The sequence below is a fragment of the Loxodonta africana genome, chromosome 17, assembly GCF_030014295.1.
Source record: "Loxodonta africana isolate mLoxAfr1 chromosome 17, mLoxAfr1.hap2, whole genome shotgun sequence".
NCBI classification, from domain to species: Eukaryota; Metazoa; Chordata; class Mammalia; order Proboscidea; family Elephantidae; genus Loxodonta; species Loxodonta africana.
In genome coordinates, this window is record NC_087358.1 from 6,663,552 (window position 1) to 6,681,283 (window position 17,732).

Here is a 17,732-nt window from a genome sequence, read left to right on the forward strand (position 1 = left end):
AGCACATTTCTATGTTAAGAATGAACAACTGGAAACTAACATTTAAAAGCCATGCCATTTAAAATAGCTCCAAAAAAGATGAAATACTTAGGATAAGTCTAACCAAACATGTAGGATATGAGTGCTGAAAATTAGAAAATGCATATAAAAGATATTAAAGAAGAGCTAAATAAATGGAAAGACATACTGTTTTCATTGATTAGAACACATAGGAGGGTATATGGAAATACACCCATGTGCATATATATACGTACACGCTGCAAATACACCACGTATGCTATAGTGTGCACAGGGTACACAGTCATGAAACCTTCTTAGCCATAACCATACTCCTACTGGGACTGAGATACTGGGCTTGAAGACTAGGGACCATAGTCTTGGGAGACATCTAGGTCAACTGGTATATTATACTCCACATAGACAATGGTCCACATCCTACATTGGTGAGTAGGGACTGGGTCTTAAAAGCTTGCAAGCAGCCATCTAAGATACAATTGGTCTCTTCCTATCTGGAGCAAAGAAGGGCAAAGAAAACCAAAGTCTCAAGGAAACAATTAGTCCAAAGGACCAACGGACCACACAAACCACAGCCTCCACTAGCCTGAGACCAGAAGAACTAGATGGCCCAGCTACCACTACCAGCTGCTCTCACTGGGACCACAATAGTAGTTCAGGGACAGAGCAGGAAAGAACTGTAGAACAAAATTCAAACTCATAAGTAAGACCAGAGTTACTGGTCTGATAGAGACTGGCGGAACCCCTGAGACTACGGCCCTTAGACACCCTTCAAACTTAGAACTGAAATCATTCCTGGAGATCACATCATAGCCATACAATAGACAGGCCTATGAAATGAACACCACCACCAGTGAGGAATGTGCACCTCAGAACAATCAACTATACGAAACCTAAAGGGCAGCATCTGCCAAAAACAAAGTTCAGAAGGAAGGTAGGGGCAGGAGAGCTGGGCGAATGGACGTAGGGAACCCAGGGAGGAAGGGGGGAGAGTGCTGACACATTCAGGGGTTTGCAACCAATGTCACGACACAAGCTGCATATAAATTGTTGAATGGAAAACTAATTTGCTCTGTAAACTTTCACCTAAACCACAACATAACGTTCAACAATGACAAAAAAAGAAGTTAATACAATAAAGATGCGGATTCTCTCCAAATTGGTCCATATATTTAATGCAATTCCTATCAAAATCCTAGCATTATTTTTATAGATCCCAGTAACCCAGTGCCGTCGAGTCGATTCTGACAAGCTAATTTTAAAATTTGTATGGAAAGGCAAAGGAAGTAGAACAGCCAAAATAATTTTGAGAAAAGAGTAAATTTGGAAGACTCATACTACTACAAATTTTAAGACATCTTAAAGCTACAGTAATCAAGACAAAGCAGTACTGGCAAAGGAAAAGACCTACAGATCCACAGAACAGAAGAGACAGTCCAACAACAGGCCCACACAAGTATGGCCAACTGAATTTTGACAAAGGTGCAAAGGCAACACAATGGACTAAGGACACTCTTTTCAACAAATGGTGTTGAAATATTTGGATATTCATATGTAAAAAAATAAGCCTTTCAATATACTCTCTCAAGATCTATCTATATGGGATCAAGATGACAACAGCAACTGGATGAGATAGGAGCCTTAGGGGGCAGTGAATTTATGTTAATGAGGGAGCAGCAACTCAGAAAAGGAGAGAGAGAATGGTCACACAACTTGAAAAATGTAATCAATGCCACTGAATTGTACATGTAGGTACTGCTGAATCGGCATATGTTTTGCTGTGTATACCATCAACAACAAGAAATAAAATAAATTATATATATATATATAAGCACTAAGTTAAGAGCCGGGCAAGAAAAAAAAAAGAAATAGATTATACATGAATCTTAGATAGATTCGACCGGCCAGACGATGAGCCCCAAAAGGAGGTTAAGGTAGCCTGTGACAAGTATGTGAGGAACGACAACACTGGAAGGGTAGATAGAGGGTGAAATTCAAACTAGAGATCCAAAACGGGAAGAGGAAGATACAAAAAGAAAAAAGTTTAACGGAATTTAAGGCATACTCTTCTCATAGCGTAAGCGGCGACAGCAGCAAATGCTGAGAGGTCAGCACAAGAAATGAAAAATTTGTACGTAACAACCAAGGCTGTACTGATGGTTTTATACACAACGTTATATTCTGTTTCATCCTTATAAGTACAATAGAGTGAAAATAATAATAAGCCTTTGCCAAAACCTCACATTTTATACAAAATTCTTATACAAACATGTACAAAATTATCTCAAAATTGACTACAGATCTACATGTAAAATGCAAAACAAAAAATTTTTATAAGAAACCATGAAAAATCTTTGTGACCTTGAGGTCTTAACTATGACACCAAAGCACAATCCATAAAAGAAAAAATTGATAAATTAGACTTCATCAAAACTAAAAATGTTTGTTCTATACATATCCTTGTTAAGAGTATGAAAAGATAAGCTACAAGTTGGGAGAAAATATTTACAAACTGCATATTTGCCAAAGAACTTATATGCAGAATACATAAAGTACTCTCAAAACTCAATAATACAAAAATAACACAATTAAAAAATAAAGCAGACAATCTTTAACAGACACATCACCAAACAAGATATACAAATGACAAACACGCACATGAAAAATGTTCAACATCATTGTATCTATTATCTATTGTATAATTCCATCTATATGATATTCTGGAAAAGACAAAAAACCACGGACGTGGAGAACAGACCAGTGGTCACTATATATTGGGAGTGGGAGAAAGCGTTGACTACAGGAGACTTGGGGGTGATGGAATCAGTCTGTAGCCTGATGTGATGGGAAAGATTAGTCCAAAGGACTAATGGACCACAAATACCACAGCCCCCACCAGCCTGAGTCCAGCACAACTAGCTGGTGCCCAGGTACCACCACTGACTGCTCTGACAGGGATCACAATAGAGGGTCCCAGACAGAACAGGAGAAAAGTGTAGAATAAAAATCTAACTCACAAAAAAAGACCAGACTTACTGGTCTGACAGAGACTGGAGAAACCCTGAGGGTATGGCTCCCAGACACCTTTTTAGCTCAGTAATGAAGTCACTCCTGAGGCTGACCCTTCAGTCAAAGATTGGACAGGCCCATAAAACAAAACGAGAGTAAAAAGGCACACCAGCCAAGGGGCAAGGACTAGAAGGCAGGAGGGGACAGGAAAGCTGTTAATAGGAACCCAAGGTTGAGAGGGGAGAGCGTTGACATGTTGCGGGGTTGTTAACCAAAGTCATAAAACAATATGTGTACTAACTGTTTAATGAGAAACTGTTTTATAAACCTTCATCTAAAGTACAATAAAATAAATGAAAAAAAAAAAAAAAGCTGTGAGGTAAATTCAAGTCTTTGCATGCCTGAAAATGCCTTTTTCTGTTCTTACACACCATTTTCCTCCAGAACTTTGGAGGCTTATGTCTTTTGGGTTTTCATATTAATTTGCTGAAAGGAAAAAAAAAAAAGTCATCTGTTTGTAGTTGATTTTATTTTCTTTTCACAAAGTTTTGGTTTCTTCTTTTTTCTTGGTGTCCACAAATTTCTCTGCGGTGTAACTAAATATGGATGTGATTTTAGTCATCTTGCCATTACTAAGTCCTTTCAGTTTTTTGTTGTTATTGTTCCTCACTTCCTTTTCCCTTTTGTGGGGTCCTCTGGGTTTTTTTTTTTGTTTTTTTTTTCCTGGATTGCTCCTCTGTCCCACACACACACACACACCACTCTCCTAGTAGATCTGGGAAGAAATACCCTGGTGCTTCCCTGATCTTTGCATTTGGTGTAAGCTGGAAGCGCCTTACGTGGTTTTCATTGCTTTGATTTCTTCAGAAATGTTTCCTAACTTCGGAAACTTTGTGAAATTTAGATCATGGTATCTATCCTTTGTGTTCTTGTGCTGCTAAAGCTTCATTTTTCTTTCCATGTTGTCTTTAGTGAGATCTTGGGGAGGAAGAAAGATGTATGTGACCACAACCCTTTCCCTGCCTCGCCCACCCATGTGGCCACAGATAAATGGGAAACTGTAATTGGCAATATTAAACCCTTCATGGACGAAAGGTTTTACTGTTTCTGTAATGCCGTGGAGACAACACATAGAACAGGGAAGTTCTAGAAAACTAGCATCACATAAGAACTGATGAATAAAAGAATTTCAGAAAGTCAGACTGTATGACTACAGTGTCCTTTATAAATTATAAACTACTGTATCAAATTAATATGTACATCATAAAACATATAAAAAATACAAAAAGTATGAGAAAAGTAAAAAAAATTTTTTCCAATATTTTTATTCACCACCAGTTGCCGTTGAGTCGATCCTGACCCCTGGTGACCCTGTGTGTGTCAGAGTAACATTGTGCTCCATAGGGTTTTCAGTGGTTGGTTTTTCGGAAATAGATTGCCAGGCCTTTCTTCCAAGGGACCTCCAGATTGACTCGAGCCTCCAGGCTTTCGGTTAACAGCCAAGCACGTAACTGTTTGCTCCACCCAGGGACTCCCTTTTAGTGGTGCAAAAATTATTGGTGAAAGTAAGGTGATTGAGTATCCTTCCTTATTTTCTAAAAGCCTCAATTTAAGATTTGAAAACAGCGAAGTGAGGGATAGTTTTAAATTCGGTTTATTTCAAACCTTAGCTTTCAGGACTGCCATGACTGAAAAAGATACTTCAGGAAGGGAGGGTAGGTAAAGCATAAGTAGCTTTGAAGAAAAAAAAAAAAAAAAAAGCTTTATTTAAAAAATTAAGACAGTTTCAATAAACGGTGTTGGGATGACCGGATACCCACAGGCATTGGATATCCAGAAGTTGGGCCCCCTAACTCACACCATGTGCAAAACTTAACACAATGGATCATAAACCTAAATGTAACTCTTAGGAGAAAAATAGCAGTAAATCTTTGTGATCTTGAGTCAGGCAATGGTTTCTTAGATATGATGCCAAAAACACAAGCAACAGAAGAAAACATAACTTGGATTTACATGTGTGTGAATTATATCTCAATAAAGCTATTAAACAATTGGGAGGGAACGAATCCCTCTACTCCCGTGGTCAGTCTTTAAGAAGCTGGTTCCATCTTGTCATTCTCTCAGCTGGCTCCGACTCTCCATCCTTTGCTCCTGTGATCGTGTTACACTGATGTCCCTTCTGAGGCTTAAACTAATGTGAGGCCTTACTGGGAGCCTAGGACTGTGCCTGATGGAAACTATGACAGCCCAAGAGATGTTGTATCTCTGTTCTCAGCCCTGAAAATGCTCTTAGACGCTGCTATTTCCTGTGTTTGTATATGAAAACGTCCTCTGTGCGTCTTCTATTACAGGTCTTCATTCTCATCGGCGTCTCCCACCAGCTCTGAAACATGCTGGGCAGATAGTAGTACTCTAGTCTCTCAGGTGGGATTTAGCCAGAGTCTTATGGCTTATAAATTACAAAGCTAGGAACCAGGCCCAAGAGCCTACTTCCTAATCCCACACTCTGCCTGCTCTCTCTCTTTTGAATGGCTGATCTTAATCTTTGATAAGGTAGTGTTGACAGTTTGGAGCAGTATTAATTCTACGAAGTGGGTTGGGTGGGTAGGGTCTTACTGACTCACTGTCACGTTCAGTCTTCCATATTAATTGCCTGCCAAACTACACCATGTAGAATACCTCAAGACTTCAGGGCCTGAGTTGAATTCTCAGAAATTTTCTGCCAGTACCTAGAATTTGACCACGATTACTTTTGCCATAAAACTGGTGAAACTTTGCCACATTTCTTAGGGATGTAGAGGTTAAACTGTTCTTGACGGCACTTCTTGTTATTGTGTGCCATCAAGTCGATTCCTACTCATAGTGACTCTATATGATAGAGCAGAGCTGCCCCATGGGGATTCCTAGGCCGTAATCTTTACAGGAGCAGATGGCCAGGTCTTTTCTCCCACTGAGCCACTGGTAGGTTTGAACTGCTGACCTTTTGGTTAGCAGCCAAGCACTTAACCATTTTGCCACCAGGGTACAATATTACTACTTCTCATTCTCTAAACTAGATAATCTGCTCTAAGTCCTCATTCACCTGTTTGGTGGAAAAAATCAACTGGTCTTATTTTAAGCAGCACCCTCCACCTCCGAGGGTCATCCAAGAGTTCTGATGTCTTCTACGGCCTGAAACACTGAAGGAAGGAATGTCTAACCACCTGTCCACAATGTTCACCACCTGTGTGGTCCTTTGAAGGCAAAAAGCCCAACCGGTTTCATGTGAAGCCTACACACAGGGAACTTTGCAGAGGCTGGAAGCCTTGGGCCCTGGTACCCAGCCTTACCGGGTGTTCCATTCGAAACGGGTGCTGGTGGCTGTTCCTCTGCGAGCTGCATACACAGGTCTCCACCTTCTCAGAGAAGTTCCTCAGAGCTCTCTCTTACTGCTGGGCTGACCTACTTCTTCCTCACCAGTCCTTGGTACGCCTTCCTGCCTCAGGGTTCTGGAGGTAAAGGAAATCGATAGTCTTCCCTGCCCTTCCCATTCCCCGCCCACCCCCCCGCCCCATACACACACAGAAGCCCTGGCTGGGGGCTGTCTTTTAGGTACAAGGCAACCTCTTCTTTTGCTCCTTCAGGACTTTAGCTCTAGAACTTCTGATGTAAGCAACTCAGAGATGTGGTTGGCTTCTTGCAGGGGAAAGGACCGATCAATGCCTATTTCGATCCACAGTTAATATTCCAAAACATCATTGAACTAGTTAGTATTTATAAGGAACTCTGAAGGGCACCTGGCCTGTACAAACACTGTGCTGAATCAATTCCATTAGTATGTTCTTATGAGCAGGTGAGCAGGAGCAAACCTAGAGCTGCTGCCTGTATCGCCCAGAAATCTTCTGCGAACCTCTTAAATGACCTTCAAAAAGAGAACATAGCCCAATTTCAGGTGCATGTACTGTGACCTAGATAATTCCATAGTTTGGTTACAAGACAAATGGTTTTCTCTTTCAGATTTGTCAATGGTTTTGCCGGGGACATCAGCATCAAAATGGGTGACAAAGTTTATGACAATGTCACCAGTCACGATGCCAGCAAGTATCAGTTTTTTTCTTCTGGCAAGTAAGTGCCTACGCTGAACACTTTGCCCCAAAGTTCAAGGATCTCAAGTCTATTTCTTTAAACAATACATTTAGCTTCTTAATAACAAGAATGCTAACCTATGTTATTCTTTCTTTTAATAGACAAAGCTTCAAAATAAGCTCAACAGAGATTTCACCAGGCTGTAACAGTGACTTTGAATCTTCCAACCTTGAATTTGGTAGTGCGTACACCTACGTGATAACAAGGCAGGTGCGTACCTCGCCACTCTGCGGCAGAGGTCCTGTTCAAACTTACTGAATCCTCACACTTAAGACACACTAATGATTTAACGAGAGGACTGTTAGCTGCTAACCGAAAGGTCAGCAGTTCGAATCCACCAGGTGCTCCTTGGAAACTCTATGGGGCAGTTCCACCCTGTCCTATAGAGTCGCTGTGAGTTGGAATCGACTCAGCGACAACAGGTTTGGGGTTTTTTCGGTACTATGAGGATATGTATTTTAAATGGGCTTAGAGCTAGTTCAGGTTACCACTAAGTCTTTTTCTATTCAATTATGCTTTAAGTGAAAGTTTACAAATCAGGTCAGTCTCTCATACAAAAATTTGTATACACCTTGCTATGTACTCTTAGTGGCTCTCCCCCTAATGAGACAGCACACTCTTCTTCTCCATCCTGTATTCCCTGTCCCCCTCTGCCTTCTCATCTCCCCTCCAGACACGACCTGCCCACTTAGTCTCATGTGTCCACCTGAGCCAAGAAGTTTACTCCTCACCAATATCATTCCCTGTCTGAAGGGCTGGCTTTGGGAATGGTTCCAGTCTTGGGCCAACAGAAGGTCTGGTGACCATGACTTCCCGGGTCCCTCCAGTCTCAGACAATTAAGTCTGGTCTTTTTATGAGAATTTGAGGTCTGCATTCCATTGCTCTCCTGCTCCCTCAGGGGTTCTCCGTTGTGTTCCCTGTCAGGGTAGTCATCGGTTATAGGTGGGCATCACCTAGTTCTTCTGGTCACAGGCTGATGTGGTCTCTGATTTATGTGGCCCCTTCTGTCTCTTGGGCTCATAATTACCTTGTGTCTTTGGTGTTCTTCATTCTCCTTTGATCCAGGTGGGTTGAGACCAATTGATACATCTTAGATGGCTGCTTGCTAGCATTCAAGACCCCAGACGCCACTCACCAAAGTGGAATACAGAATGTTTTCTTAATAGATTTTATCATGCCAATTGACTTGTATGTCCCCCTGAAACCATGGTCCCCAGGCCCCTGCCCCTGCTATGCTGGCCTTCAAAGTGTTCCGTTTATTCAGGAAACTTCTTTGCTTTTGGTTTAGTTCAGTTGTGCTGACCTCTCCTGTATTGTTTGCTGTCTTTCCCTTCACCTAAAACTGTTTTTGTCTGCTATTTAATTAGTGAATACCCTCTCGCTCCCTCCCTCCCCACTCTCGTAACCATCAAAGAACATTTTCTTCTCTGTTTAAACTATTTCTTGAGTTCTTATACGAGTGGTCTCATATAATATTTGTCCTTTTGCAACTAATTTCACTCAGTATAATGCCTTCTAGATTCCTCCATGTTATGAAATGTTTCACGGACTCATCATTGTTCTTTATCGATGTATAGTATTCCATTGTGTGAACATACCATAATTTATTTATCCATTCCTCCATTGATGGGCACCTTGGTTGCTTCCATCTTTTTGCTATTGTAAACAGTGCTGCGATGAACATGGGCGTGCATATCACTGTTTGTGTAAAGGCTCTTATTTCTCTAGGATATATTCCAAGGAGCGGGACTGCTGGATCATATGGTAGTTCTATTTCTAGCTTTTTAAGGAAGCGCCAAATTGATTTCCAAAGTGGTTGTACCATTTGACATTCCCACGAGCAGTGTATAAGTGTTGCAGTCTCTCCACAACCTCTCCAGCATTTTTTATTTTGTGTTTTTTGGATTAATGACAGCTTTGTTGTAGTGAGGTGGTATCTCATTGCAGTTTTGATTTGCATTTCTCTTTTTTTTAATGGATAATGTTCGTGAGCATTTTCCTCATGTATCTGTTAGCTGCCTGAATGTTTTCCTTGGTGAAGTGCCTGTTCATACCATTTGCCCATTTTTTAATTGGGTTGTCTTTTTGTTGTTCAGTTTTTGCAGTGTGATGTAGATTTTAGAGATCAGAGGCTGATAGGAAATGTCATAGCTAAAAACTTTTTCCCAGTCTGTAGGAAATCTTTTTACTCTTTCAGTGAAGTCTTTGGATGAGCATAGGTGTTTGATTTTTAGGACCTTCCAATTATCTAGTTTCTCTTCTGGTATTTGTGCATTGTTAGTAATGTTTTGTATACTGTTTATGCCGTGTATTAGGGCTCCTGGCATTGTCCCTATTTTTTCTTCCAGGATCTTTATCATTTTAGATTTTATATTTAGGTCTTTGATCCATTTTGAGTTAGTTTTTGTGCATGGTGTGAGGTATGGGTCTTGTTTCATTTTTTTTTTGTAGATGGATATCCAGTTATGCCAACACCATATGTTAGAGACTGTCTTTTCCCCAATTTAACTATCTTTTCCCCCATTTAACTGACTTTGGGCCTTTGTCAAATATCAGTTGCTCATATGTGGATGGATTTATGTCTGGATTCTCAATTCTGTTCCATTGGTCTATGTATCTGTTGTTGTGCCAGTACCAGGCTGTTTTGACTACAGTGGCGGTATAATATGTTCTAAAATCAGTTAGTTTGAGGCCTCCCACTTTGTTCTTCTTTTTCAGTAATGCTTTACTTATCCGGGGCCTCTTTCCCTTCCATGTGAAGTTGGTGATTTGTTTCTCTATCTCATTAAAAAATGTCATTGGGATTTGGATCAGAATTGCATTCTATCTATAGATCACTTTGGGCAGAACAGTCCTTTTACAATGTTGAGCCTTCCTATCTATGAGCAAGGTATGTTTTTCCACTTACGTAGGTCTCTTTTGGTTTCTTGCAGTAGTGTCCTATAGTTTTCCTTGTATAAGTCTTTCACACCTCTGGTTAGATTTATTCCTAGGTATGTTATCTTCTTGGGAGCTACTGTAAATGGTACTGATTTGGTGGTTTCCTCTTTGATGTTCTCTTTGTTGGTATAGAGGAACCCAACTGATTTTTGTATGTTTATCTTGTATCCTGATACTCACTGAACTCCTCTATTAGTTCCAGTAGTTTTCTTGAGGATTCCTTAGGGTTTTCTGTGTATAAGATCATGTCATCTGAAAACAGAGGTACTTTTACTTCTTCCTTACCAATCTGGATGCCCTTTATTTATCTAGTGTATTTGCTCTGGCTAGGACCTCCAGCACAATGTTGAATAAGAGTGGTGATAAAGAGCATCCTTGTCTGGTTCCCGTTCTCAGGGGGAATGCTTTCAGACTCTCCCCATTTAGGATGATGTTGGCTTTTGGCTTTGTATAAATGACCTTTATTATGCTGAGGAATTTTCCTTCTATTCCTATTTTGTTGAGAGTTTTTATCATGAATGGGTGTTGGACTTTGTCAAATGCCTTTTCTGCATCAATTGATAAGATCATGCTGTTCTTGTCTTCTGTTTTATTTATATAATGGATTACATTGATTGTTTTCCTAATGTTGAGTCATCCCTGCATACCTTGTTGAATTCCAGTTGGTCACGGTGAATTATTTTTTTGGTATGTTTTTGAATTCTGTTGGCTAGAATTTTGTTGAGGATTTTTGCATGTAAGTTCATGAGGTCTGTAATTTTCTTTTTTTGTTGTGTCTTTACCTGTTTTGGCATCAGGGACATGCTACCTTCATAAAATGAGTTTGGGAGTATTCCATCCTTTTCTATGCTCTGAAATACCTTTACTAGTAGTGGTGTTAACTCTTCTCTGAAAGTTTGGTAGAACTCTCCAGTGAAGCTCTCAGGTCCAGGGTTTTTTTGTTCGGAGTTTTTAAATTACCTTTTCAATCTCTTCTTTTGTTATGGGTTTATTTAGTTGTTCTACCTCTGTTTGTATTAGTTTAGGTAGGTAGTGCATTTCTAGAAATTCATCCATTTCTTCTAGGTTTTCAAATTTGTTAGAGTATAATTTTTCATAGTAATCTGATGATTCTTTTAATTTCAGTTCGGTCTGTTGTCACCACTAAGTCTTTAACTTATCATTGATTTAAGTTAATCATTAGAATAAAATTAAACAGACTGACTTACTCTGACTAAAAGTTCATACATCTGATGCTTCTTTATAGACTGTTAACATGGACTTTGGGAACTTCTAGTTCAAGAGACGGCAAGCAAACCTGAGCAGAAAATCTACTCTCTTATTTAAGAGGAAAATAATAATGAAATGTATTTTCAAATCCCACCAAGGCTATTTCATCATAAGTGTAAAATGTACCACGGGATATTTGCATGTAAAGTGTGCAGTTAATCTTATGACTTCACCCTGGAAGGTGACACTCAATTTGCCTGTTCAAACAATTTTTATTATAAAAGCAATCTTGATTTTAATTTTTTTCCTTTTCTGCCTTCTTGTTTTAGAGTGACGGTTGCCCTGAAAACAAGGAGTTTTTGGACATTCCGCCCAACATAGTCAACATGGCCCTGCAGGTCCCTCAGTACTTCCTCATCACCTGTGGAGAAGTGGTCTTCTCTATCACTGGCCTGGAATTCTCATATTCTCAGGTCTCTTGTTAGTTTTTTTTACTACTCTACCCCTACACTCCTGACTTTAAAAAATGCTTCTTGTTGTTAGCTGCTGTTAAAAAAATGCTATTGGCAGTTAATTTAAATCTAGTACAGCCATATGTTTATAATTTTTTTTTTTTTTAATTCTAGAGAGAATTATGGCATCTTCCATAGAACAGGACCTCTGACATCACTGTCTTACCTTTACAAAATGAAAATGGTGTTCTGTTCAGCTGCATAAGTGTATCTAGATACATGTACACACATTCACAGTCACACGCTAGAAGTCAAGGGGTCCTAAGAAGAAAAAGGAGCCCTGGTAGTGTAGTGGTTAAGAGCTCGGCTGCTAACCAAAAGGTCGGCAGTTCAAATCCACCAGCTGTTACTCGGAAACCCTCTGGGGCAGTTCTACTCTATCCTGTAGGGTTGCTATGAGTTGGAATCGACTCCATGGCATTGGGTTTTTCCGGTTAAGTAGAAAAAGCTGTATTAGTGACTGCTACCCAGGTCATGATAGTCAATAGATTCTACATTCTGAAACAACCAAATGAAATCAGCTATTTATAGCAGCACTCATTTACAGGTTTGTGGCCTCATTATCTTTATGTTTCGATTGAGGTTGCTTTGTGCTTTGTAGCTCCAGTAAACATACCGAATATGGTCTAGCTTTAAAAAAAAAAAGGACGGGTTTAGAAAAATATCATTGCTTTTAAGTATAACAAAAGAGTGAGGCAAATTTTGCTGATACCTGAATTAAAGCATAATTTCTGAACTGTTTTATCAAAACTACAGTTATAGTCATTGTATCCCAAAATCCCTAGGGCCTCCCGTGTTTGTAGTGACAACTGTAAATATGAGTTGGATAATCCCTTTCTGCAATGACCTTACCATCTAATACAGGAGATGACTGTAATATAGGTAACAAGAATGTAAAGAGAGGTTTTGGTCAAGCGACAGGGACATGCACAGAAGACCAAGCTTACAGCCCAAAGATCGGCCTCTAAGTGAAGGGACAAGATACTGTGCAGGATCATTTTGCCTGGGCACTCTTCTAGATAAAAAGAATTGGTTTCCATGTAGATTTGTCTATTTAGCAAAGATGATAGCTTTGCTGGTGAGAAGCTGAAAAGCAAGGGATTTCCGTATGCTCACACAACGTGAGTGTTTGGGTGTGTTATCCCTTTGTATATTTAAACCAACGTGGCTTCTAACAGGGACTTTTAGGGTTGACTGCTTACTTAAATGAATCAGTAAGTTGTGTTCTCCTGCTCTGAGGAGAAGATCAAGATTCAAATTCACATTGGTTTGCATCCACAGGCTCCTTCCAACATGAAGTCGGTGCTTCAAGCAGGATGGCTGTTGACAGTGGCTTTTGGCAACATCATTGTGTTGATTGTGGCAGGGGCAGGCCAGTTCAGCGAGCAGGTATGGGGCGGACAAGTAGATTGTACATACCTCTGTCGTCTCAGTGCGTGGTCACCATGACAGCCCTCCCTGCCCACCACATGTACATGGTCACCATGACAGCCCTCCCTAACTACTATGTGTGCATGGTCACCATGACAGCCCTCCCTGCCCACTATGTATTCATGGTCATCATGACAGCCCTCTCTGCCTGCTATGGGTACACAGTCACCATGACAGCCCTTCCTGCCTGCTATGTGTACACAGTTACCCTAAGAGTCCTCCCTGCCCGCTATGTGTACGCGGTCACCATGACAGCCCTCCCTGCCTGCTATGTGTACACAGTCACCATGACAGCCCTCCCTGCCCACCACATGCACATGGTTATCTAGGCTAATGGATGGATAAACTGCCAGACAAGCCAGATAGGGCTGTCATACAGTTGGAAATTGAAAATCAAAGTAACTAGATTGGGTTAACATACATGGTTTAATATCAAAGGAAAGAACTTTCCCAGCTCAGTGAATATGGCTTCATGGCCCCAAACTTTACCCAGAAACTTTCTTAATACCTAAAGTGAAAGCCATTGTAGAGGCTGTTCTAAGATTTTCACCTAAAATAAAAGGAGGCCCTTTATGGTACTTAAATTCTCTCCTTGCGCACCTCAGCATATCCACTCCATCTGGGAGCTGGCCCTTACCCCTCAGTCTTGCTGCTCCCCTTACCAGGCCTCATCAGACCATGTGCCCGAGCCACCTTCTCAGAAGCTCAAGGTGTTGCCAAGAAGATAACATGGTGGTCTTAACTTGGAACAGTTCAGCACGTTTCTACCTTCTCAAGGATATTGCTTAGCATCCTCTTAGTCCCCATCCTTCCAGGGGTCAGCCTTATGTGTCTTAGGGCTAAGGGTTTTTAGAAATTCTCTGTTATTTTCATAAAGGCTTGCGTTTCTGGGCCCCAGTGCTGTCAGAAAATGTTATCTATACTAGACCATTCAAGAAAACCTGACCACTGTGCCCCCGTGGCAGTCCCTGGCCACTCTGCCCCCGTGGCAGTCCCTGGCCACTCTGCCCCCATGGCAGCAGCCGACTGATTTTTATAACAATTTAAAGCATCCTTCATGTGGAGATAGCAGGAAAATGTGCTTGAGGTATTTATGTCAATATAAACTGTGCTTACTTGTTGTATTTTCTCTTTTTCTTACCCCAACTCCAATTCCTTTGAAGTGGGCCGAGTATGTTCTATTTGCCGCATTGCTTCTGGTTGTCTGCATAATATTCGCCATCATGGCTCGATTCTATACATACGTCAGTCCAGCCGAGATTGAAGCTCAGTTTGACGAGAAGGAAAAGGAGAACGCTGACAATAATAACCCGTATGTCACGCTGGACTCCATCACACAGTCAAAGATGTGAAAGTCCAAACGGAGAATGGACCAGGCCCAGCATACACCCTGACTTCTGGCCCCAGGTGGCAGGCCACGCCACTGGGTGGTCCTCGATGGGGATTGATTTCAAAATTGTGAACCAAACCAAGGAAGTTATTTTCTACGCAGTCAGCAGTGAACATAAAACCTGGGAAGAAGTCTTTTTTTTTTTTAAGAGAAGTCTTGTACACTTGTACAACACTGAGCATGCACCCTGCATCTAACTCCTTCCCGACCACAAAGAATAAAGTCATTTGGGACAAAGCTGATCTCTGGAGAAGGCAACAATGTTGCCCATTATCTGCACTGTAGCACTCTTAGAAAAACAATGTTGAATCAGGCGGGGTCCAGTGCCACAGTGAGTTTACATAGTTTAGAACGGTATATAATTACCAGCTAGTATTCACTGATAACCTCACCTCTCAGGCTTTTCTTTTCTGTCCCTACCTCTTTTTAAATTATGAATGACTCCGAAGACCACTCAGGTAAAGGCCAGTAATGATTTTTGGAGTTTCAATGGTATGAAATAAATTCCTGTTCTTAAAAGTAACCGTTCACGTGTCTTGGAGTAAGGTGACAAGTCTTTAACATGTTACCTGATTATAAAAGCTGTATGCTCAAATTTCTCTAGAAGTTGATAAAATCATTAAAAGTGCAGCCCCTGTATGTGGTAAATCGCAGAGACGTGAGAAGAACACTGAGGAGGTTGGTTTGTCCCTGGTCCTGCCGCTTGTAGAGTATACATATATCCACACGTTTCCTTTATTGCCAGATCTTTCTCTCTGTATGTGTGCCACGTTGTGGTGTTTTTCCCAATATTCCTGGGCATCTTTCTGCTTGAATATAAGTTTTCCCAACCATTGTAAACACTAAACGCCTGACTCACATATTTCTCATTTAATCATTCCCGGGTGCCAGACACAGAGTCATTCTACTTTGGCACTCCTATAAAAACGAATGGCTATCCTTAAACTTTCCACAGGTCTGAACACTGAAACTGATTCCTGGTTAGGAGTACTGCTCCATGCCTGACCCCTAAGACATTTTGTACAAGCTCGCTGCTGCCATGTAGAGAACAAGTGTGAGAAACTCAAATACAATCATCAAACTTCGCTTAAAACCTTTTTCTGCCTTTAGGAGCAAATCCAAATTTCTGAACTGGGACCCATGACATCCCTTTTTCTCTGGACACACGGCCCTTCTCTCCACTCACTCTGACCCCAGCAACGATCAACTTCTTGCTCCTGAAATGCACCCAGTTCTCATCTCTGGGCCAAATGCAAAAAAAAAAAAAAAAGGACTGGGTCCCGAGACACTTACTCTCTACTCACCCCCTTGTCCCTTTCGCCTAGCTAGCTCCTCTTTGTTTTCAGCAGTAGGGTTCACTTCCTCAAGGAGTTACCTGCTCCCCTTTCCCCCACGCCAGGCCTGTCTCTTGTCTGAGTCCCTGAAGCACATCATAACTCTCACACGGTATGTACCTCAGTGTATCCTAACTGCCCAGCTTTCCCTAGACTCAAAACTCTCCGCGTCTGTCTTGTTCACCATTAAGCCTCTATTGGTTAGATAAATGGGGTAGGCCTCTATTTTTTAAATAAACATTTTAAACCTCTTGGGCTATTAGGGTAAGATGAGAGAGGCAGAGAACTGAACAAACTATTGGAATATAATCAGGGTATGATTCGGATGAGCTTAATGAACAAATTCTAGTGTACAAGACTCATTCTAAGGGGCTATTGATTTTGCCACTCTGATCAGTGGTGACTCTATGCTACAATTTACATCCTGCACCTCAGAGGGGGAAGCCAGTAGCTACAGTGATGGGCACTCAGTTTTCATGGCCCCACTCTTGTCAGTAATCCAAAGAAAACTGATCCTAACCCTAACTCTTCCAACAGCCACTAAGTGACTCTGGGCAACTCTTCATCATCTGGCTCTCATTTTCTCTGAATATTAGACAGAACACCAGACAAAGGTCCTAAGACGCTTTGTCTGAGGGTGCCTGGCACACAACAACCTTCCACATATCCAACTGAAGGAATGTTCTCACGCCCCTCACCCTACTGTGATGCTTACCTTGTAGCAGTCTTTGCAGAGGGAAGGAAAGAACACCTACATGATTTTCGATGGCCTTTAAAGGATATGATGGAGCAAGGAGGGGAGCCTGGGCACTCTGCCCATCCAGGTTGAGTGTTTTCTCTCTAGCTATTATTTTCTGACTGCGGTGTTCGCGAGGAATACTGAATATACCATGTGCTGCCAGAAGAACGAACAAATCAGTCTTAGAAGAAATACAACCAGAATGCTCCTTAGAAGGGAGGATAGGGAGGCTCGTCATCAAGAAATACCAACCTCTAGAAAAGGACACACTGGCTGGTCAAGTGGAGGGTCGGCAGAGGTCAGGGAGGCCCTTGGTGAGATGCACTGACACAGTGGCTGCAACAGTGGCCTGAAACATAGCGACGACCACACAGACAGCACAGGACCAGGCAATGTTTCATTCCATTATACATAAGGCCATCGTCACGTGAGTTGCAGCAGACTCGATGTCAACAACAAAGCTATTATCTGACCGCTTCTTCCAAGCATAACAAAGACTGAGAGGTGCCAGCATGGGTGCTCTGGATACAAGACTTCCAAGGAGTGCAAATGTCAGTGGGGTCGGAGAGGTATGGGGCCCCATCAATAACCTCTGCTCCCCGCCCTTTCCTCCACCCCACATTTTGTGTTTTGTACCTTCCCCTAAATTGCAGGCTGAAACAGAAGTGGATAAGCAAAAGAGTGCACTGGCTGGAACACTGGATGGTAGTTACAGTACAATTCAACATGGGCTGGAGACAGCTGGGAAAATACCTGGAGAAAAAAAAAAAAAACACTGCCGTCAAGTCGATTCCGACTCACAGCAACCCTACAGGATAGCGTAGAACTACTCCACAGGGTTTCCAAGACCCTAACCTTTACGGAAGCAGAGCTGCCACATCTTTCTCCCATGAAGCTGCTGGGTAGGTCTGAACAACCAACCTTTTGAGTAGCAGCTAAGCGCTTAACCACTGCATCACCAGGGCTCCTTACCCATCCCCTGGAGTAGCAATAAAGATCAAATATGAGATACTCTGGAAAACACTCA

At 41.5% G+C, this 17,732-nt stretch overlaps 1 protein-coding gene across 1 annotated transcript in view; it reads left to right on the forward strand.

The window, feature by feature from the left end:
• SLC15A1 (solute carrier family 15 member 1) overlaps positions 1-15,117 on the forward strand; it is a 47,569-nt gene extending 32,452 nt beyond the window's left edge. The window contains exons 18-22 of the mRNA XM_010589377.3: positions 7,021-7,128; positions 7,251-7,359; positions 11,629-11,772; positions 13,093-13,200; positions 14,406-15,117. Of these exons, the coding sequence (XP_010587679.1) occupies positions 7,021-7,128; positions 7,251-7,359; positions 11,629-11,772; positions 13,093-13,200; positions 14,406-14,594 (658 nt within the window). The 3' untranslated portion in view covers positions 14,595-15,117. The remainder of the gene's footprint in view (positions 1-7,020; positions 7,129-7,250; positions 7,360-11,628; positions 11,773-13,092; positions 13,201-14,405) is intronic.
• Positions 15,118-17,732: the final 2,615 nt, after the last annotated feature.